General features: G+C 44.3%; 1 protein-coding gene across 1 annotated transcript in view; it reads left to right on the forward strand.

Moving 5' to 3' along the window:
• PTPRH (protein tyrosine phosphatase receptor type H) overlaps positions 1-19,395 on the forward strand; it is a 200,480-nt gene extending 181,085 nt beyond the window's left edge. Inside the window, exons 20-23 of the mRNA XM_040428959.1 lie at positions 6,585-6,707; positions 8,564-8,724; positions 11,263-11,398; positions 13,617-19,395. Of these exons, the coding sequence (XP_040284893.1) occupies positions 6,585-6,707; positions 8,564-8,724; positions 11,263-11,398; positions 13,617-13,760 (564 nt within the window). The 3' untranslated portion in view covers positions 13,761-19,395. The remainder of the gene's footprint in view (positions 1-6,584; positions 6,708-8,563; positions 8,725-11,262; positions 11,399-13,616) is intronic.
• The last annotated feature ends 4,746 nt before the right edge of the window (positions 19,396-24,141 follow it).

Below are 24,141 nucleotides of genomic sequence, written 5' to 3' on the forward strand. Positions count from 1 at the left end.
CCTCGGCCTCTTCTGCTGCTGCTGCCGCCGCCTCGGCCTCTTCCTCTGCCTCTGGAGGAACATTGGCACCTGCCGCCCAGCAAACATGGGATGTACCACCAACACCACCACCTGCGTCACCAAGCATCTCAACCATGTCACACGGCAGCGTTCAGCTCTCCATCTCACAAACATTTGAGAGAAAGCGTAAATTCCCACCTAGCCACCCTCGTACCCTGGCCCTCAATGCCAGCATTTCTAAACTACTGGCCTATGAAATGCTGTCATTTAGGCTGGTGGACACACACAGCTTCAAACAGCTCATGTCACTTGCTGTCCCACAGTATGTTGTTCCCAGCCGCCACTACTTCTCCAAAAGAGCCGTGCCTTCCCTGCACAAACAAGTGTCCGATAAAATCAAGTGTGCACTGCGCAACGCCATCTGTGGCAAGGTCCACCTAACCACAGATACGTGGACCAGTAAGCACGGCCAGGGACGCTATATCTCCCTAACTGCACACTGGGTAAATGTAGTGGCGGCTGGGCCCCAGGCGGAGAGCTGTTTGGCGCACGTCCTTCCGCCGCCAAGGATCGCAGGACAACATTCTTTGCCTCCTGTCTCCTCCTCCTCCTACTCAGCTTCCTCCTTCTCTTCTTCCACCTGCTCATCCAGTCAGCCACACACCTTCACCACCAACTTCAGCACAGCACGGGGTAAACGTCAGCAGGCCATTCTGAAACTCATATGTTTGGGGGACAGGCCCCACACCGCACAGGAGTTGTGGCGGGGTATAGAACAACAGACCGACGAGTGGTTGCTGCCAGTGAGCCTCAAGCCCGGCCTGGTGGTGTGCGATAATGGGCGAAATCTCGTTGCAGCTCTGGGACTAGCCGGTTTGACGCACATCCCTTGCCTGGTGCATGTGCTGAATTTGGTGGTGCAGAAGTTCATTCGCAACTACCCCTGCTGCATAAAGTGCGGGCCGTCTGTTCGCGCTTCCGGCGTTCACACCCTGCCGCTGCTCGCCTGTCTGCGCTACAGCATAACTTCCGCCTTCCCGCTCACCGCCTCATATGCGACGTACCCACCAGGTGGAACTCCACCTTGCATATGCTGGACAGACTGTGCGAGCAGCAGCAGGCCATAGTGGAGTTTCAGCTGCAGCACGCACGGGTCAGTCGCACTGTGGATCAGACACACTTCACCACCAATGACTGGGCCTCCATGCGAGACCTGTGTGCCCTGTTGCGCTGTTTCGAGTACTCCACCAACATGGCCAGTGGCGATGACGCCGTTATCAGCGTTACAATACCACTTCTATGTCTCCTTGAGAAAACACTTAGGGCGATGATGGAAGAGGAGGTGGCCCAGGAGGAAGAGGGGTCATTTTTTAGCACTTTCAGGCCAGTCTCTTCGAAGTGACTCAGAGGGAGGTTTTTTGCAACACCAGAGGCCAGGTACAAATGTGGCCAGACAGGGCCCACTACTGGAGGACGAGGAGGACGAGGATGAGGAGGAGGTGGAGGAGGATGAGGATGAAGCATGTTCACAGCGGGGTGGCACCCAAAGCAGCTCGGGCCCATCACTGGTGCGTGGCTGGGGGGAAACACAGGACGATGACGATACGCCTCCCACAGAGGACAGCTTGTCCTTAACTCTGGGCAGCCTGGCACACATGAGCGACTACATGCTGCAGTGCCTGCGCAACGACAGCAGAGTTGCCCACATTTTAACGTGTGCGGACTACTGGGTTGCCACCCTGCTGGATCCCCGGTACAAAGACAATGTGCCCACCTTACTTCCTACACTGGAGCGTGATAGGAAGATGCGCGAGTACAAGCGCACGTTGGTAGACGCGCTACTGAGAGCATTCCCAAATGTCACAGGGGAACCAGTGGAAGCCCAAGGTGAAGGCAGAGGAGGAGCAAGAGGTCGCCAACGCAGCTGTGTCACGCCCAGCTCCTCTGAGGGCAGGGTTAGCATGGCAGAGATGTGGAAAAGTTTTGTCAACACGCCACAGCTAAGTGCACCACCACCTGATATGGAACGTGTTAGCAGGAGGCAACATTTCACTAACATGGTGGAACAGTACCTGTGCACACCCCTCCACGTACTGACTGATGGTTCGGCCCCATTCAACTTCTGGGTCTCCAAATTGTCCACGTGGCCAGAGCTAGCCTTTTATGCCTTGGAGGTGCTGGCCTGCCCGGCGGCCAGCGTTTTGTCTGAACGTGTATTCAGCACGGCAGGGGGCGTCATTACAGACAAACGCAGCCGCCTGTCTACAGCCAATGTGTACAAGCTGACGTTCATAAAAATGAACCAGGCATGGATCCCACAGGACCTGTCCATCCCTTGTGCACATTAGATATTAACTACCTCCCCTTAACAATATATTATTCTACTCCAGGGCACTTCCTCATTCAATACTATTTTTAATTTCATTTTACCATTATATTGCGGGGCAACCCAAAGTTGAATGAACCTCTCCTCTGTCTGGGTGCCGGGGCCTAAATGTGTGACAGTGGCCTGTTCCAGTGGTGGGTGACGTGAAGCCTGATTCTCTGCTATGACATGAAGACTTATTCTGTGCTGACATAAGGCCAGATTCTCTGTTACGGGACCTCTCTCCTCTGCCTGGGTGCCTGGGCCTAACTGTGTGACATTGGCCTGTTCCAGTGATGGGTGACGTGAAGCCTGATTCTCTGCTATGACATGAAGACTGATTCTGCACTGACATAAGGCCAGATTCTCTGTTACGGGACCTCTCTCCTCTGCCTGGGTGCCTGGGCCTAAATGTGTGACAGTGGCCTGTTCCAGTGGTGGGTGACGTGATGCCTGATTCTCTGCTATGACATGAAGACAGATTCTGTCCTGACATAAGGCCAGATTCTCTGTTACGGGACCTCTCTCCTCTGCCTGGGTGCCTGGGCCTAAATGTGTGACAGTGGCCTGTTCCAGTGGTGGGTGACGTGAAGCCTGATTCTCTGCTATGACATGAAGACAGATTCTGCGCTGACATAAGGCCAGATTCTCTGTTACGGGACCTCTCTCTTCTGCCTGGGCCTAAATGTGTGACAGTGGCCTGTTCCAGTGGTGGGTGACGTGAAGCCTGATTCTCTGCTATGACATGAAGACTGATTCTGCGCTGACATAAGGCCAGATTCTCTGTTACGGGACCTCTCTCCTCTGCCTGGGTGCCTGGGCCTAAATGTGTGACAGTGGCCTGTTCCAGTGGTGGGTGACGTGATGCCTGATTCTCTGCTATGACATGAAGACAGATTCTGTGCTGACATAAGGCCAGATTCTCTGTTACGGGACCGCTCTCCTCTGTCTGGGTGCCGGGGCCTAAATGTGTGACAGTGGCCTGTTCCAGTGGTGGGTGATGTGAAGCCTGATTCTCTGCTATGACATGAAGACAGATTCTGCGCTGACATGAAGCCAGATTCTCTGCTATGGCATGAAGAGACTGATTCTCTGCTGACGTGAAGCCAGATTCTCTGCTATGGGACCTCTGTCCAATTGATATTGGTTCATTTTTATTTTTTTTTATTTTTATTTTAATTCATTTCCCTATCCACATTTGTTTGCAGGGGATTTACCTACATGTTGCTGCCTTTTGCAGCCCTCTAGCTCTTTCCTGGGCTGTTTTACAGCCTTTTTAGTGCCCAAAAGTTCGGGTCCCCATTGACTTCAATGGGGTTCGGGTTTCGGGACGAAGTTCGGGTCGGGTTCGGATCCCGAACCCGAACATTTCCGGGAAGTTCGGCCGAACTTCTCGAACCCGAACATCCAGGTGTTCGCTCAACTCTAGTCATGATTGAATGCGTTTTGGGCAACTTTTTTATTTTTTCAGTCAAAGGAGTAGATAACAGGGCTGTGGAGTTTTGACTATGATTCCTGCATTTTTTCACTCTCCAACTCCAGCTTAGACACCTTCGTAAATGACAAATAATTTAGTAATAACAGATTTCCTTTAATAAAATGGTAACATCAGGCTTTTTCTTACTATGAATTTTCTGAATTCCCGTAAGAAAGTATACTGTGTAATGAATTATGGTAAACTGGAAAACAGTGTTATAAACTTAATAATTGATACTAATCAACATTACTAGTGTCTTATATCTTTGGTTATATCACATTTCTCATGTGCTTTTCACAATTACCTCTTACAATGCTTGGTAATTATTATTGCTAAACTGCTTGGATAACTCAATAAAAACTGATTGAACCATAAACTTAATAATTGTAAGAAATCTATGAGTTTGTCCTCAGAAAAAGTTAGACATGTCCTAAAAATGCAGAGAATCACGAGCAAGCCTAAATGGGAATAATAAATTTTTTTTTAAAAAATGCAGCTTCTATATTCAGTGCTTGCCATGAAAGGGTTGTCCAGGAATGAATAACCTTTCACAGGTGCCCACAGTCTGCCTCCGCTATGGAATTATTTATACTTACCTGCTATCCGCAGCTATGTTGATGTGTACTAGCTGTCTATCTCCCGGTCCGCAGCTTGTTTATTTCCTCTCTGGCACAGCCATGATCATCTGTTCCACTGCAGCCAGTGACTAGATTCAGCAGTGACATGTCTCAATAGACACACCACTGAAGCCAGTTATTGGCTGCGGCAGAATAGATGATCAGCTCTGTGCCGGAAACAAATTAAACAAGCCATGGACCAGAAAATGGACACAAGGGAGTCTGTACGCAGGACCAGAGCTGCGGGTTGCAGGTAAGTATGAATCTTTCTATAACAGAGGCAGGCAGTGGACTCCTGTGAAAAGCTACTTATTCCCAGACAACTCCTTTTTAATGCCCTGCTTATCACTGTTTATAATATAAAGACAGGAGAGGTGAGAACTGATTATCTATAACCTCTAGAACACCCTGCGTATCTCAGATTTTAGTATAAGGACAGGAGAGAACATAGGAGAGGTGAGAACTGATTACCTATCACCACTAGAACACTATGCTTATCTCTGTTTATAGTATAAGGGATAGGAGAGAACACCGGAGAGGTGAGAACTTATTATCTATCACCACTAGAACAGCCTGCTTATCACTGTTTATAGTATAAGGACCAGAGAGAACACAGGAGAGATGAGAAATGATTATGTATTGTCACTAGAACAACCTGCTTACCACTGTTTATAGTATAAGGACCGGAGAGAACACAGTAGAGATGAGAACTGATTATCTATCACCACTAGAACACCCTGCATGTCACTGTTTATAGTATAAACAGGAGAGAACACAGGAGAGGTAAGAACTGATTACCTATCACCACTAGAACACCCTGCTTATCACTGTTTATAGTATAAGGAGCGGAGAGAACACAGAGATGAGAACTGATATCTATCACCACTATAACACTCTGCTTATCACTGTTTATAGTATAAGGACAGGAGAGGACAAAGGGGAGGTGAGAACTGAATATTTATCTAGAACATCCTGCTTATCACTGTTTTTCATAAATAAGGGCCTTAAATTGATAGAACAGAACATATATTTATGATTAAGATTTCTAAACTTTTCTACATTTATATTAAAGTTTGAAGCTGGAGTCGGAGTCGGTACATTTCTACCGACTCGGACTCTTGGTATATAACATAGTCAGCACCTCTGATTGTCCCATGTCCATTATTTATGGTGCAAACAAACTCTATTTTTTCCTGTCCCTAAATGGGGTACTATCCTAAACCTCTACTGGGCAGGGGAACCGGTTTTCATTCTTTGCCATTGGTGTAGTAGTACTGTACCATGAACTACTGCCGCTTAGAAGGCCCATTTTCTATTTTTTTGCATTAAGTACCCCACCACTCAAATCATCATATCTCATTTATAGTTCTGTTGTTCTCCTATGTGGTACGGAGCTGTTGGGTCACTTTACCACAAGACAGCAGGGCCTGATGGCAACCTTTGCACCCCAAATGATGGGCAGTTTGATGCAACATAGCTGCACAAAAAGCACAAGGTAGTGCAGGCCATGCCAGGGTTATAGTAATGCAATAGCTGGAGACCCACGGTTTGCAAACTCAAGTAGGTCAATTGTTCCAGTGTTAAAGGGGTGTCTAATCTTATCATTTATTGCATATCCACAGGATATGCCATACATATCTAATAGATGCAGATCTCAACATTGGGACCTGCACCTATCTCCAGAACTGGGGTCTCTAACCCACATCCATCCCAGTGAGGTGGCGCTACCACCAGGCAGAGAATGAATGGCGAAGTGTGAAGCTGTCTTCCTTCACTTCTATGGGTGTTAGCAGAGAAAGTGTGCTTAACTGTTTTTGTGACTCCAATGGAAGTGAATGGAGAGAACATCTCCATGTATTTTTGACCTTTATGTGGCAGCCAGCTACCTCTATACCTTGTGGGACAGGGGCTGGGGTTCCTCCAATATGAGGATAGGTGTGGGTAGTAGAGGTGAGACCCACATCTGTCAGACATTTATGCCATATCCTGTAGATATACCATAAATGTCTATGGTGGGAATATTTCTTTAAGTAGCCTTAATGGCGTATTATGTCACATACTGTACACATTAATTCTGTCTGTAATCCATTGTCATGGATTCTCTTAATCTTTTTTCCTTTTCTAGGTAAAATGTGAACATTACTGGCCTCTGGATTATACCCCATGTACTTATGGAGACATAACAGTCACTGTTACATCAGAAACCATCTTATCTGAATGGACAATAGGAGACTTCTCTATTAAACATGTATGTGAAGTGGTCATTGTTTAGTACATCCACTAGAAGGTTAAAGTGGTTGTCCCATCTGGGACATTTATGCACGGTATACATCATAAATGTCAGATAGGTGCGGGTCTATTTAATCACTCGACTATTTTCATAAGTGCTCCTTAAGTGAATGGAGTTGTGCATGCCTGGCAGCATTTCATTCCCAAAGTTGACTGTCAGGACCCAGTTCTGGAAATTGGATTGAACCCTAGAAGTGGGACCCACACCTATTTATGACACTGTATGCAATAAATGTTCCAGATCGGAATTCCCATGATATAACTGTTCTATATGCCTTAATGCATGTTGTAAAAAGTTAAACTAAAGCAATCAAAGAAGATCTGTCAGCAGGATCAACAACCCTTAACCAAGCAAACTGCCTGGTAGGGTTGATCTTGCTGATTAAAATGATACCTGTGTTGTGAAAATCATTTTCTTTCCGGGAACACCTCAACTGATTTGCACAAGATGGGTATCATTTTATTCAGTAGGATAAACCCATTAACAGGGTTGACCCTGCTGACATGTACTCTTTAAATAAACAACCTATCCCCAGAAGTCTAATATCCATTGCAGGTCACATTACTGCATAAAAGAAAGGCGTCTAGGATACTTGATTCACCATGATAACCTCCATAGTCTCACTGCTCTTACAATAAAGAACCCCTTCTATGTTGAGGAAGAGGATGTCACCCATCATGGTTGCAGGACTATCTTTAAAAATGTCATTAGACAGATCTATGTACTGTCTATTGGTATACAATAGTTTTTTATAGTAATTTTATCATCCACAAACTGTAATTTTTCCCAAATTAAATAACCCCAAGTATACATTTTTTTCTTGGTACTGCATTTCAAGGGGTTATCCCATGAATGATGTAAAAATGAAAATCAGACATTAAATAATGGATGATAATCTATGTATAACAAAGCTAGAACCAGCCCTGTACCTCACATGGATCCAGAGATTTCCCCATTCATTGCTCTTCTAGATTCTCTGTAATGGCTCATGCACACAACCGTATGTATTTTGAGGTCTGCAGAACACAGATTCGCAAAAAATACGGATGACGTGTGTGTGACAACCATATTGCATCAGTTTTTTTGCATATCCATTGTAACAATGCCTATCCTTATCCGCAAAATTGACAAAAATAGGATATGTGCTATCTTTTTGCAGAACGGCCATGTGGATAAATGGAAACGGAATGCACACAGAGTCATTTCCATTTTTTTGCGGACCCATTGAAGTGAATGATTCCGCATACGGGCGACAAAAAATCGTAACGAACACGGGAAAAAAAACCGTTTGTGTGCATGAGCCCTAACTGTTACTACTCTATAACAGTAGATATGGCTGGTGCAGTTGAAGGATAGAACTGAGCATCAGTGATGGCCAGTTTGCCGTGTTCGCCCGCGAACACATGCGAGCTGCCATCTTAAATCACAAGTCTGGCGAGGCACAGGTATGTCCTTACCTGTGCCTGCGCCGCAAGCCGGTCTAAAACAAATGCGGTCACCGGGATTTAAGATGGCAGCTCGCATGTGTTCGCGGGCGAACACAGCGAACTGGCCATCACTGCCGAGCATGAGTGGCCAGTCAGTAGGTGGACGTATACAATACTATACAGAATAAACACCAGGGGGCACAAATATAATGAACTAAAGAGAATATCTCCTGCCTGGAGCATGTTTACTGTATATCAGAAAGGAATTATAAAATTAGTTTTTTATATTGAATTACGGTATATTAAACTAATATTTAATGGCATAACCCCTTTAATGAGTAAAGTTACTTGTAGTAACTCTTTGTGATTGATATTTCTTTATTCCAGGCTAAGGAACCAGGCATAAAATATGTGCGCCACTTTCATTTTACTGCATGGCCTGACCACGGCGTGCCAGATTCCACCTCATCCATTATACAGTTCCGCAATCTTGTTCGAGAGTACATGGACGAGCGAAAGAGCAGTGGGCCAACAGTTGTACATTGCAGGTGAGAACAAAGTATAAAAAGATTATATGCTGTTTTAAAGACAAATCCTTTTGGCATGACCGGAAAACACTGTTTCTAGTCGAATGCCAAATCAAGCTTGGAGGAGACTTTATTAATTCTAGTATTAAAGGTGTTTTCCTGGATTTTCATATTGATGGCCTATTCTCAGGATAGGCTATGAATATGAGATTGGCGGGGGTCCGATTCCTGGCACTCCCACTGATATTTAAAGAGGACCTTTCACCAGAATAAAACCTCTAAACTGACTATACAGACGTGTAGAGCGGCGCCCAGGGGTCCCCCTGCACTTACTGTTATACCTGGGCGCCGCTCCGTTCGCCCGGTATAGCCTCCGGTATCTTCATAGTTAGGCTCCACCCAGGGGAACCTGACAGCGTCTCTTTCTCCTATGCTGTAGCGCTGGCCAATCACAGCGCTCAGCTCATAGCCTGGCGTAACAGCGCTCAGCTCATACGGCGAATGGCGTAACAGAAAAAAGGGTCAAAATGGCCGATTTGCCATTTTTTCATTGCTTCTTTCCACAATTTTTTTTATAGAATGTGATCAAAAAGTCACACACACTCCAAAATTGTATCAATAAAAACTACAGATCAGTAGATAGAACTATAAAAATGTTATGGAGGTCAGACTATTTTTTCAAAGTTCAAATTAATTTTTCACTATTTAGACATAACAAATCTATACATATGTGGTATCATTGTAATTGTACTGCCCCAGAGTTGTACTGCCACAAAGGGAATGCTGTAGGGACAAAATCAGTAAAACGGTGGAGGAATTGAGTTTTTTTCCAATTCCACCCCATTTGGAATTATTTTCCTGCTTCTCACAGTCCCATGTAAGTAACATCACTCTCTCCCCAAGCCGCCTCCATCATACAGTTACATGTAAAGCTGCATGCACACAAATGTAAAAAAATAAATAAACTGAAACACTGTCAGTTTTTATGGCCTTTTTTTTTTTAACCCTTTGTGCATTCATTTTCTTGCCATTGCATCTGTTTTTAACCCCTGGATGAATTTCATTATCTTATCCCAACCTCCTATAACGGCCCCCATTGTAACTAATGCCCCCATTGTAAATAATGTCTCCATTGTGGGTCCCAGCATTAATGATGTTCCCCACAGTGGCCCCCAGCAATAATAATGTCCCCCATAATGGCCCCCAGCAATAATAATGTCCCCCAGCAATAATAATGTCCCCCATAGTGGCCCCCAACAATAATAATGTCCCCCATAGTGGCCCCCAGCAATAATAATGTCCCCTATAGTGGCCCCCAGGATTAATAATGTCCCCCATAGTGGTCCCCAGCATAAATCATGTTCCCCATAATGGTCCCCAGCATAAATCATGTTCCCCATAATGGTCCCCAGCATAAATCATATTCCCCATAATGGCCCCCAGTATAAATGGTTTCCCATAGTGGCCCCCAGCATTAATAACGTCCCGCATAGTGGCCCCCAGTATTTTCTTTTGGTAGCCAAAAAACAAAAAGAAGCAACATATAGCCTATATAACATCACTGCCTTGCATTCACCTACAGACCCTAACATACATTGCCAGGCAAATAGCATAATTCCTTCAACCAAGCAGGGAGGGGGTGTAGGAGGGGAGAACTACAATACCCAGCATTACTCTGTCTCTCGCATTGAATCCATCCCTTAATTTACCAATCTTCATCTCACAGAGGTCATCACACAGGTTTGTCACCACTACTTCTGCTCTTCATACCTGAACTTCGTCCTCTTCTGCACTGATCACATGATGGTGACATCATCGCAGGTCCTTCTCCACCACTGAGTTTTGTCTCTACCACTGATCACATGACTGTGATGTCATCAGAAGTCCTTCAGCTCCTGCAGTGTGTCCTGGTCCGTAGTCACCACTGTTATTTCAGTGGCTGTGGACCAGCTGAGCAGGGGACCCTTTTACAGATGGAGCCCTGGGCAATTCCGCAGCAGGGATTCAATACAGTTGTATATGTCCTACAGGCAGTACATTCGGAGCCTGGGACAAATCATCTGGGGCCCAGGCCCTGAATGTTTTAACCTAGCGACTAGGTTAAACCCCTGCTAAAGGTATAATGGAGCTTAATAATTGCTTAAAGGGGTTTTCAGAGACTTTTATACTGATGACCTATTCTCTGGATAGGTGATCATTATATCATCGGTGGGGGTCTGACATCCGTGACCCATTCCGATCAGCTGTTTGAGAAGGCACTGGCGATCAGATACTATTCTCTGGATAGGTCATCAGTAGAAAAGTCTTAGAAAACCCTTTTAACAGTGAAATAACTGCAGACAGCTGTCTTACTATAGAAATTAATCATATTTTAGTGTACATAAATCTTCTTTATTTTACGCTGATTATTTCAGTAAAAAACAGTCACGGCTGTTGGGACTTCTTCTGTGTTTTTTTGAATTGTTGGTAACCATTGTCTCATTATTGTTTTCCCCCACGTAATGTTGCTGAATAGTTTTGTTGTACTTTTGCCTGAACCTTTATGCATGTCTTCTACAGTGCGGGAGTGGGCCGAACTGGAACCCTTATTGCTTTGGATTATCTAATGCAGCAGATCGAGAAGGAACAATGCATAGGAATATATAGCTTTGTAGAGAAGATGAGAATACATCGTAACTTAATGGTACAGACAGAGGTAAGCAAGTCTAAATATCTACTGCATAATGTGGTAGGTGGTACTTTCCTGACTACAGGACAGTATTTTACTGCTCTGTAGACTGTATATGTATATGTGTATATATATATATATATATATATATTATATATAATGTCCTGTATATATGCATAGTCCTTTATATATGCATAGTCAAATCGTCTATAGTCTGAATCAAAAGTGCTCCAATTGCCATGAAAAATCAAGTATGACATTCTGAGGTGTCTTAGGACTGTATCCAACCCCTTTCAAATACTTTAACACTAAGTGGTTTTAAAGTACAGCCACATATATGGCCACGGGTGAACGGATGGTAGCGGTGGTAACGGACAGCCTGTGTAGTAACACACTGTTGGGATTTTTAAATAAAAAGCAGTCCAAAAACTATCCCTTTTTGGTGGCAGATGCCTTCTAGTCTTCTGACCTGTGAAATGGGCGACATTTTGAGCAATTCATACAGGGCAAATTCCAAGGAATTCTGATTCGTTGGAAACCTAAAGTTTTTGGGAAATTCATAACAAATTTCATTAGTTTAGAATCTATTCACTCTTTTCCATTTCTGGGTTTTTGATGAGGCTATTGCATATTTAAGATTTGGAATTGGGTGTTTCACGAGGGCATTTCACTTACTGTTTTACTTGCCTTTTTAATACTCTTGTAGTGCATCATGAGAGTGATCAAAATTAGCTTTCTTAGGCTACTTTCACACTAGCAAAAATAAAAACGCTTCCGTTACTGATAATACAACCATCTGCATCCATTATGAACGTATCCTGTTGTATTATCTTTAACATACCCAAGACAGATCCATCATGAACTCCATTGAAAGTCAATGGGGGACGGAACCGTTTTTTATTGTGTCAGAGAAAACGGATCAGTCCCCATTGACTTGCATTGTCTTGCTCTGCATCTCAGGACGGGATGAGAACAGAACGGAATGCATTTTGGAGCATTCCATTCTGTTCAGTTAACAATGAATGGGGACAAAACGGAAGCGTCTTTTTTCCGGTATTGAGACCCTATGATGGATCTCAATAACGGAAAATATTACCGCTAGTGTGAAAGTAGCCTAATTCCTCTATGTTCTCTATAACTAACAGACCATGCAACTCATAGCTTTTAGTGACTGAAAACAAGCAATAAACCCGTTAGCAGGTCATCCATTTTACTCTTAACATCTGCTCCATTTTACTCTTAACACAAGCTCTTTTGGACATTGATGTGGCTGTTTCCCATTATGGTGACAGTGCCTGGGTGCAATGGTCATAGGAACAATTTAGCAGTCGCGATGGGAATCGTTAACCTGTTCTTTGTTGGCTGTACAATCATTTTGACCAACTGTTGTTATCAAATATATCCCCGATAACTTGCAGACTTTGGGTGGACCAATGCCTGACATTTCCAGTGTAACTTAATTTGTGGGGTTGGGAGTGAATAGTAAAACGATGGTACAGTACAAGGAAGGAAAATAAAACCTTTTTGTGTCATTACCCCAAGCATACTGGCTGACATTTAAATCCCAAGCCACTAGACAATTTATGTTCCACCTGAGAATGGTCACAAAACAACCAGAAATGACTCTATTCAAAGGGGTTATCCCATGATAAATGTAAAAATTGATCATTAGACATCACATAGTTCAGAAACAGCCCTGTACCTCACATGGATCCAGAGCTCCCTCCATTCACTGCTCCTATGGCTCTACTAGATTTTTTTGAAGGATGGAACTGAGCATGTGTGTCCACCTCAGGAAGTGGACAAAGAAATTAGAAAAATAGCAAACAGCAGGTGACACTACTCGGATGCAGTTTATGTGATATCTCAGTGTGTGTATACAACATTTTTAATTATATGCATTTACAAAAGTATTCAGATCCAAGTGCTGGTTTCATGGTTTGAAAAATTTAGAATATTTTTTGTGGAACAACCCCTTTAATACCATTAGCATAACCGTCAGAGCCCTTCAGTCTCGTTTGTAGGACTCTTGGCAGGTATTCCTATGTAGATTAGTGCATCCTTTAGGACAACCTTGGATAAAGTGTACACAGGATTATTTGGGGATTTCTCGTGAGTCTGTGACCAACTTTGTGTCCCAATAACCTTCATTCATATATTTCTCTTTACATACATATTGAACATCTCATGTAGTCCCTGAACATACTAATCTGTCATTTTGTAATTGACTTTATTCAATTTCTAGGAACAGTATATATTCCTCAACAAATGTATGGTCGACTTGATTCTTGAACCCAATGATGAACATATTTATGAGAATCACACGGGGCCTGAACTTGTCTATGAGAACGTCAATGCCATTAGAGATTTCCAAAGAGAAAATGCTTAGCTGAGGGTTGGCTACCACTGGAGCTGGAAGACTCCTCACGGACATGTATAAGGACATTCACATCTTGTGTGCCTTTCTCCGGACAGTTTCTTCTGCTCTATTGTGACGTACTTTGTGTATTAAGCCTATGCACTTGTCCATAGTGAGATCCTGAGCATCTATACGTGCTTAGGTCCTTTCATTATATGGCTGCTGTACTTCACCCCCGGAATATGTTGACACAACCATAGACTATAGACTGACAATGTTACGAGAGATTCCTGACGTTTTCTAGTACTGGAAAATGTGCCATAAAATGAAGACTGCTCAAACGCCTTTCGAACAGGATAAAGGAAGAGTCTATGAAGTATACGGCACAATCTTTTATTGATTTTTATATATGTTTTTAATTTAGAGGGGGAAAAAATCACTTTCCTTCTCACAATGTGTGAAATCCACAGTCTGTCTCTTTGCTAGTTGCTGATAGAATTTGCAGGAACGAGTTGCTGTAACACTGGCCAACGTTGTATACATATATATTTAGCTTTAAGCAGTTTGAAGATCAAAATGTAAAGATCAAAATGTATTTGTGTAATTCTTGAGAGAAAGCAAATCCGTCGGCAGTTTCGTAATTTGCACTTTTATATATAATATCCTAATGAATTTTGTTCTTGATTCAAGCAATAACATAAAAGCTCATTTTTGGAGAGCTGATTTTAAGAAATGCTGTAATTTAATAATTAATATGCAGAATGTATTTTTCTATGATGCACTGAAGAAATAATAAGCCTTACCATTTCCCTAGTGCAGCTGTACATTATATTTTTTGTATTGATTACATTTTTTGCTGTCTTTTGTGCTATATCTCTTATGGGTGTAAAGAGAGTCGGTCACCTACATTTAGCATATAGAAGTGAGGGTACATTCACATGACCGTGGGACAGCTGTGCCTGTTTTGAGGACTGCAAACCGCGGATCCGCAAAACATGGGCAGGGGCCTTGTGAACCCCACATCACAGTGCGGACCCATTGACTTCAATGGGTCTGCGATCTGCAAGATGCGCAAAAGATAGGACATGTTCTGTCTTTTGCAGTGCCGAGACACAGATCCGGAAGTCCTTCCATGTGTTTCCAGGTCCGTGTCTCCATGCCAAAGATAGTAGATGTCCTATCTTTGTTCGCATCTTGCAGATTAAAGTCAAAGGGTCTGCACAGCCAGGAGGGGTGCACATAGCCGGTGCCCGTGTATTGCGGACTGAGGTCCGTAACACGGCCACGGCTGTCCTGTGGTCATGTGAATGCTGCCTAATGCTAATGTACTGCATCACAAAATCATTCAAATCATACTGTCCCCTTGGGACTATTGATTTCATTTCAGGTTTCTAGAAAAATAACTTTCATGGATATGCAAATGAGGAACCATGTGCCCAGGCCTAAGTCGCCTCTTCTCTCTGTCCCAGTTCCTCTCTCTTGCACTTCCAAGTCCATCCCTTCTGCTTGTGACATCACTGATCTCTTACCCTTCTGCCAGTGACTTCACACTGCACATTACAGTACATACTGACATCTTTAGCGTGCCAGATTTGGATGCAGTAACTCGATGATGTCGCAGGCAGAAGGAATGGGCTTGGGAGAGCAAGAGGGAGGAACTGGGACCAAGAGAAAAGCCATGCTTGGGCTTGCTGAAAGATTGAAAACGCCCAGCTGGGCAGTTGATGCTTCATTTGCGTATCCGTCAAAGTTCTTTTTCTGGGGATTGGAAATAGCAATAAAAGTACCAAAACTATGGTGTGAATGATACTGCAGTGCGCAGCAGCACGTAGTTATTATATAGGTGACAGACTCACCTGAAAGGAAAACATGGCTGCCTTCTTCCAAAGCTTGTGCCACACCTGGCCTCAGGTCGTGTCTGCTGTTGCTTAGATCTATTCATTTTAATGGTGCTGAGCTACAATATCAGACACCTCCATGGACAGGTGCGATGGGCTTTCTGGAATTAATCAGCCACGTTCTGCTAATCTTGGACAACCTCTTTAAGATTTGCGTGCAAGTGAGTTGGTGTCTTGCATAATAATACAGGCTATACATATTCTTGCTATCATGAAAAGTTATGCAACTTTGTAATAAACTTTTTTTTAATTTTTATAAATCTTTTAAAATTTGACATCCCTGCTTCATGTCTGAATAGAAACATTATTACCGTCTTCAAGAGATGGAAAGCTTGTCCTGATAATGTGCTGCTGACAGATGCATGGCTCTTTCAAAAGACAGTTCAGTTCCCTGACAGTCAATATGGGCTCCCCGTTGAGCAGATAATATAGTGGTGGGTTAAAACTATAAATGAACATCATCTTGACTCCACTGCTTGCAGGTTGCCTTCCATCACACAGCTTCAGAATAGAGTGGGAAGGCAGATGCTGGTGTCACCAGCTATGCCTGCCATTTACTAGGCATCAGCACAGTCTTAGGGCCCTTTTACATGGGCTGATGATGGGCAAATGAACGTTGATTTCTGATCATTGTCACATGTAATCATCCTGCCGATAACCCAACCAACGTACAATCCTCTTTGTTGATTGTTCACATCTTTTATGCTCATGTGTCAGCAGCATATCTACTCATGTTAACAAAGGAAGGAAATCTGAGCTCTAATGACCTACTCACGCTCGAACTGGCCCACAGAGGAACAAGTGAATCCCGGGTGGGCCCCTGTCAAAGGTAGGCACCCAGTCCCCCAGCACAGCATCTCATCCAGCCTATACCCATATAGAAAACTGGGTAGATTATTTTAAAACCTATAAGTCTATTGTTATAGATGCATCGGGTGGCTGAGATGACTTCTAGAGGCAAGCCAGCCAGTATCTTCTTCCCCTTCTCGAAGTCGCTGCAGGGACCACCAAAATCCTGAGCTTCCTATTGCTGCCTACAACTACGTAAGCAGGTTGTATTTGCATGTAGTGGTACACTGGCTCCCCAGAACGAATTTTACTACTGGGCCCTAGGCAGGGGTGCACCTAGCCTTTCTGCTGCCTGAGGCGAAAACTGAAATGGCGCCCACCCAATGCCTATTTCTTAACCTAACCCCTTTGCCACAATGACAGTGCTCATTGCCCATGGCCCTTCCACTGCCCCCCTCTTGCCCCTACCTGGTGCTGCCTGAGGCGATTGCATCACCTGCGTTCATTGGTGGTGCACCCCTGGCTCTAGTCCCCCAAGTCCTACTCTAGATGTACCTGTGTGAGCAGCACATTATTGGGATAGGTTTAGCCTCTGGATGGATACAAGAATGTCTCTATTCACTGACATCAAGCACAGATCTTAAAAACTGTAAGGAATTGAAATGCCAATTAGAAAGCTCTGTTTTCATGATATAATGAATAAACCTTTTCTATAAAACTGGAAGTCTTGTTTAAAGGGGTTGTTCAGCCCGTCTCTCCCTCCCGATCTGAAATCAGACTTGGAGAGATGCTGCTGTATGCCGGGTGGGAGAGTTGCCTGTCAAGTATTGTGCATATGTCCAATTAATTAGAATAGAGCATGTGCCTGATACTTGGTGGGCATCACAGTTATCTGGCATACAGCAGCGCCCCTTGAGAGGGTTTTTGACCACTCCTTTAAAGGGACATGATCATCAGAAAGGGACATATCCTTTAACTATATATTTTTATTTTTGGCAGTATAATTAATTTTTTCTTCTGTTTATCAATGTAAAGAATAAATATGGAATATTGGGGCTATTACATGTGATGACGTCGGGTGGCCATACAGGCTACACTACAGACTGATCCAGAAAATAACATCTCGTTTTACAGCCTACAGTGAAATGACATTTCCATTCATCATCTCAAGAAGGCAGCAGAATTATAACAGAATTATCAGACTATCATACTTCATAGGATACATCTCACAAGGAACAGTGTAGATGGCAGAAACAACAGAGTATAGGGTCACGTTTTCCTGGAGACTGATGATATTACTCCCATACTTGCCAACATTTCCAATTTTACTAGGACAATCAAGGGAACCAGCCCACAAAAGGGATGGGGCATAATACAAGCCCCACCTCCCAATGGGCAGCTGTGTGTGTTCCAGGCAGTTGTGCTGTGCATTTCTAGGCAGTGCGAGGGCTGGGGCTTAAATTCCCAAATTTTTGTTTTAACATGTTCCTACCATCTCAAGTTCTGGACTACATTGACTTAACTGTAAAGCGTTGCACTCCAGGAAAAAATGGTGGACAACCATAAATTAAAGGGAATCTGTCACCACAATCTTGGAATATTATCTGCACTGATACATGAGTAATGCTGTCCATAAGGAGTCCAAATCACAATTTAATTATTTTCCTACTGCCCACATTCCTGTCTGTTAATGCTCAAAGCTGCACTGAAATGCATTGTCAGGACTGCTGTGCATATGCGCACAGTAGATCCCCTATTATGTTAGCGCAGCAGTCCAATGCTGACAGTGGGGAAAAATTCACTGTAAGTCTAGCATATAGATGTTCTCTCTGTGTAGTATGTCTCCATTGTATAGAGCAGATCTCCAAATTTAAAGAGTACCTCAAACATAATTTCATTTATAGGTCCAACATTCTGTACTCATTCCTTTATGTATCATATCTTCATAGAATAAGAGATTAATTTTTTGAAACCGAATTCCCAATCTTCTGCTTCCTTCACACTGCCATTTAGTATAGATAATAAAATTCAGGCTGACTGCAGTCACCACTAGGGGGAGCATAATGTATATTTTTTTCAAGTTAGAAAATTTGGGACTTAACTCGATGTTTAGTCTAATCTTTTGAAGTCATATCAACGCATTGGATGGATTATGCTTCAGGTAACTGAATTCAGCCATATTTTTCATAGATTCAGGAAAAATTTAGTATTAAATGCAGGTCATTCAAATGGACTGGAGCTAGAATCTTTCTTCTTGGGATCTGTTCTAGGGCTCAGACAGGAGAGTCCTATGGAGAAACCCTTCTACGATGTCCATATTATAAATTATGTGGCTTTGTTTATCTAAGCAATCAAATTGCTGATCGGTAACAGCCAAGTGTTTCATTATTAGTCTAGAAAAAACTTTTTTTTCCTGTTGTAAACACGAATGAATCCAGTGCGTTAAAGACTATGGACCGCAAAGCGTTCATGTAATATATAGTATATTGTTATTTCTCTTATTTATACTACTGTCATTCCATGAAAGAACACTCCAGGTAAAGCATATACTGTATGTGGTGTTATGCCTTGTACATGATCTATAGAACACCAAAGAGAGAGTCCCTGTGTCATGCTCCACCTCCTCAGGCTCTGAACCAGACATAATACAGCATACAAGCTTTGCCTGGAGTATGAAATCTCGATCTGATCTGTGTCATGTAAAATTATTATGTTTTAACTGTGCAATTTATTTAATTAAATACAAATTTGTAACATATCTGTATATTTTTTGTATGTCAAAAACATCTTTAATTTCAAATTCTGTTCAATGAACAAGTCTCATGTTTTGAAAAATATTCACCACTGTTGGTGCCACAGACATTTTTGCAGGTACCCCTGAACTGTGTTTGTAGGTTGAAGATATAAATAAATCTATGTAGGATAAACTGTTGTCTTCATTCTGCCACCACAGTTGGGTGTACAATGGTATTTTTGTAGGCTAGATGTCCTACTAGAGAATACTCAGATTTAGGCCTCATGCACACAACAGGTTTTTTTTGCGGTCCGCAAAAATGGGGTCCGTAGGTCCGTGATCCGTGTCCGTTTTTTCTTCTGTGGGTCTTCCTTGATTTTTGGAGGATCCACGGACATGAAGGAAAAAGTCGTTTTGGTGTCCGCCTGGCCGTGCGGAGCCAAACGGATCTGTCCTGATTTACAATGCAAGTCAATGGGGACAGATCCGTTTGACGTTGACACAATATGGTGCAATTGCAAACGGATCCATCCCCCATTGACTTTCAATATAAAGTCAGGAGTCCCTATTATACCATCGGATCGGAGTTTTCTCCCATCCGATGGTATATTTTAACTTGAAGCGTCCCCATCAACATGGGAACGCCTCTATGTTAGAATATACCATCGGATTTGAGTTAGAGCGTGAAAACTCATATCCGACAGTATATTCTAACACAGAGGCATTCCCATAGTGATGGGGACGCTTCAAGTTAGAATATACTACGAACTGTGTACATGACTGACCCCTGCTGCCTGGCAGCACCCGATCTCTTACAGGGGGCTGTGATCCGCACAATTAACCCCTCAGGTGCCGCACCTGAGTGGTTTATTGTGCATATCATAGCCCCCTGTAAGAGATCAGGTGCTGCCAGGCAGGAGGGGGCACACCCCCCTCCCTCCCCAGTTTTAAATTTATTGGTGGCCAGTGTGCCCCCCTCCCTCCCTCCCCTGTATTACATTCATTGGTGGCCAGTTCGGCCCCTCCTCCCTCCCCTGTATTACTGTACATTTATTGGTGGCCAGTGGGCCCCCCCCTCCCTCCCCTGTATTACTGTACATTCATTGGTGACCAGTGCGGCCCCCCCCTCCCTCCCCTGTATTACTGTACATTCATTGGTGGCCAGTGGGCCCCCCCTCCCTCCCCTGTATTACTGTACATTCATTGGTGGCCAGTGCGGCCCCCCTCCCTCCCCTGTATTACTGTACATTCATTGGTGGCCAGTGGGCCCCCCCCTCCCTCCCCTGTATTACTGTACATTCATTGGTGGCCAGTGGGCCCCCCCTCCCTCCCCTGTATTACTGTACATTCATTGGTGGCCAGTGCGGCCCCCCTCCCTCCCCTGTATTACTGTACATTCATTGGTGGCCAGTGGGCCCCCCTCCCTCCCCTGTATTACTGTACATTCATTGGTGGCCAGTGGGCCCCCCCTCCCTCCCCCTCCTAATTAAAATCCCCCCCCATCATTGGTGGCAGCGGAGAGTTCCGATCGGAGTCACAGTTTAATCGCTGGGACTCCGATCGGTAACCATGGCAACCAGGACGCTACTGCAGTCCTGGTTGCCATGGTTACTTAGCAATTTTAGAAGCATTATACTTACCATCGCTGTCTGTGACCGGCCGGGCGCTCCTCCTACTGGTAAGTGAAAGGTCTGTGCGGTGCATTGCTTATAGCACAGACCTGTCACTTACCAGTAGGAGGAGCGCCCGGCCGGTCACAGACATCGCAGGTAAGTATAATGCTTCTAAAAATTGCTAAGTAACCATGGCAACCAGGACTGCAGTAGCATCCTGGTTGCCATGGTTACCGATCGGAGCCCCAGCGATTAAACTGGGACTCCGATCGGAACTCTCCGCTGCCACCAATGATGGGGGGGGGGGGGTTTAATTAGGAGGGGGAGGGAGGGGGGGCCGTACTGGCCACCAATGAATGTACAGTAATACAGGGGAGGAAGGGGGGCCCACTGGCCACCAATGAATGTACAGTAATACAGGGGAGGGAGGGGGGCCCACTGGCCACCAATGAATGTACAGTAATACAGGGGAGGGAGGGGGGCCCACTGGCCACCAATGAATGTACAGTAATACAGGGGAGGGAGGGGGGCCCACTGGCCACCAATGAATGTACAGTAATACAGGGGAGGGAGGGGGGCCCACTGGCCACCAATGAATGTACAGTAATACAGGGGAGGGAGGGGGGCCGCACTGGCCACCAATGAATGTAATACAGGGGAGGGGGGGCACACTGGCCACCAATGAATTTAAAACTGGGGAGGGAGGGGGGTGTGCCCCCTCCTGCCTGGCAGCACCTGATCTCTTACAGGGGGCTATGATACGCACAATTAACCCCTCAGGTGCGGCACCTGAGGGGTTAATTGTGCGGATCCCAGCCCCCTGTAAGAGATCGGGTGCTGCCAGGCAGCAGGGGGCAGTCATGTACACAGTTCTTAGTATATTCTAACTTGAAGCATCCCCATCAGTATGGGAACACCTCTGTGTTAGAATATACTGTCGGATCTGAGTTTTCACTAAGTGAAAACTCAGCTCTGAAAAAGCTTTTATTCAGACAGATCTGCGATCAGTCTGTGTGAAAGTAGCCTACGGCCACGGATCACGGAGGCGGATTCCAATCTTGTGTGCATCTGTGTCTTTTCACGGACCCATTGACTTGAATGGGTCCGTGAACCGTTGTCCGTCAAAAAAATAGGACAGTTCATATTTTTTTGACGAACAGGAAACACGGATCACGGCCGCGGATGAACAACGGTGCATTTTCCGAGTTTTCAACGGACCCATTGAAAGTCAATGGGTCCGCAGAAAATCACGGAAAACGGAACAACGGCCATGGATGCACACAACGGTCGTGTGCATGAGGCCTTACATAGATACTTAGATTGCAAAAACCATGTCCACCATGTTCAACTCTTCAAGTATCAACTGAATAATCCAGGACATAATAAATTGTACGACCGTAGGCGATATTGGAAAAACATCCTTTTCACTTGACCTTGGGTTGTACAGCATTAAAAAGCATTGTCTTTTTTAGCCAAAACAGTTTACCATCCCTCTCCATAGGTTAGGTGCGGGGTTGCAGCTCAGCCACATTTAATTTAATGGAGACAAATTGCAATACCAGTGAAAACCCATACAGAGGTTTGGCACAGTTTCTAATCCAGTAAAACCTGTTTCTAATCTAGTGCAACCAAGGAGGTTGTTCCATCTGGGCAGGGGCGTAGCTATAAGGGGTGCAGAGGTAGCAGTCGCTACCGGGCCCAGGAGCCTTAGGGGGCCCAAAAAGACTTGTGCCCTGGCTGTAGGAAAGGGGTTAGGTCATGAATTTGCCATGGGATGGGGGGGGGGGGGGCATTTCAATTTTTGCCTCAGGCAGCATGAAGGCTATGTGCTTCCCTGCCCCTGGCCACAAAGCACTGAGGAAAGGGGGGCCCAAGCTGAACTCTTGCACCAGGGCTCATGAACCTTTAGCTACGCCCCTGCATCTGGGCATTTATGACATAGAGTATTGGTAGTATACCATATGCATAAATGTTAGATAGGTGCATGTCCCACCTCTGGGCCTGCTCCTCTCTCAACAGAGCCCCACGGTAGCCTTCAAGAGTTAATCTATTTGCAGAATTCCACCAGCAATGAATGGAGTGGACACCATGCATGCATGGCATGCTCTCCATTCATCACAACATATAATGCAACAGCTCTCTGTGAACCAAATAAAGTACAAAAACATATTGTAATGCTAATGCTATGCTAATAAAGTAGAGATGCTTGGCAAATACATTTTGTACAAAATTATTTGAGCCCGTCTGCCGCATGTCAAGGCGATCTCTGTAAGACGGGAACCTAACACTAAGTTCTACCTGTTAAGTGCCATGACAGAGACCATGAAATTCAGGGGGTGTAGCTTCCACATGCATGCTGGGTCCCCTTTGGTTTTTATTATTTTTGGTGCCAAAATGGCCTCCATTGAATACAGGGGATGCAAGTACCAACATGCATGCCGAGTCCACTATCCACTTCATACCTCTCCTGGTGTCAGGGGCTTCCAGTGAGTGGGGAGGAGCAGGCTTCATGGTCGCTGTCATGGCACTTAACAGGTAGAACTTAGTGTTAGGTTCCCGTCTTACAGAGATCACCTTGACGTGCGGCAGACTGGCTCAAATAATTTTGTACAAAATGTATTTGCCAAGCATCTCTACTTTATTAGCATAGCATTAGCATTACAATATGTTTTGTACTTTATTTGGTTCGCAGAGAGCTGTTGCATTATATGTTGTGTTGTTTTGTGTTTTCAGTCATAGCAACGTGCACCTGCGCATTGGGATGTGCTGACCAACCCCTTTTGTGTTTCCCATGCTCTCCATTCATGATAGGGCCCCATTCTTGAGATTGAAGTAGGCCAAATAAGTAGGATCCACCACCTATCGGCCATTTATGGAAAATCCAATCAATATGCCTTAAATGTCCAGATGGGAAAATCCTTTTAACTTTTAGATTTCTTATGTTTGAGAAAAAGAATATCAGTATAGCTGGTGGTATTGGTGGGAGTGTAGGAGTAGGTTAAAGAGATTATCTGGTTTGGATAGGACAATTGCTGTGGTTGTAATTTTTAATAGATAAATACTGCCCACTAGAGCATAGAGCTACATGTGGCTCTTGGCTCTAGCTAAAATAAATATAATCCGAGGGAGCCCTGTCTGTCAGTGATGCATGGCCCAATGGGACATTTCCATCCCTGACTTTATTATGTTTTGTTACTAGGCCTGTCTGCAAAAATGAAATTGTACAGTTTTGCCCAATAAACGTATCCTTACTGCTGTAAAATAGAACTGGCTTAGTTGCCCATAGCAACCAATCAGATTCCACCTTTCATTTTTCAGAGCTCCTTTGGAATATGAAAGATGGAATCTGGTTGCTATGGGCAACTAAGACAGTTTTC

Source organism: Bufo bufo, chromosome 1 (assembly GCF_905171765.1).
Source record: "Bufo bufo chromosome 1, aBufBuf1.1, whole genome shotgun sequence".
NCBI lineage: Eukaryota > Metazoa > Chordata > Amphibia > Anura > Bufonidae > Bufo > Bufo bufo.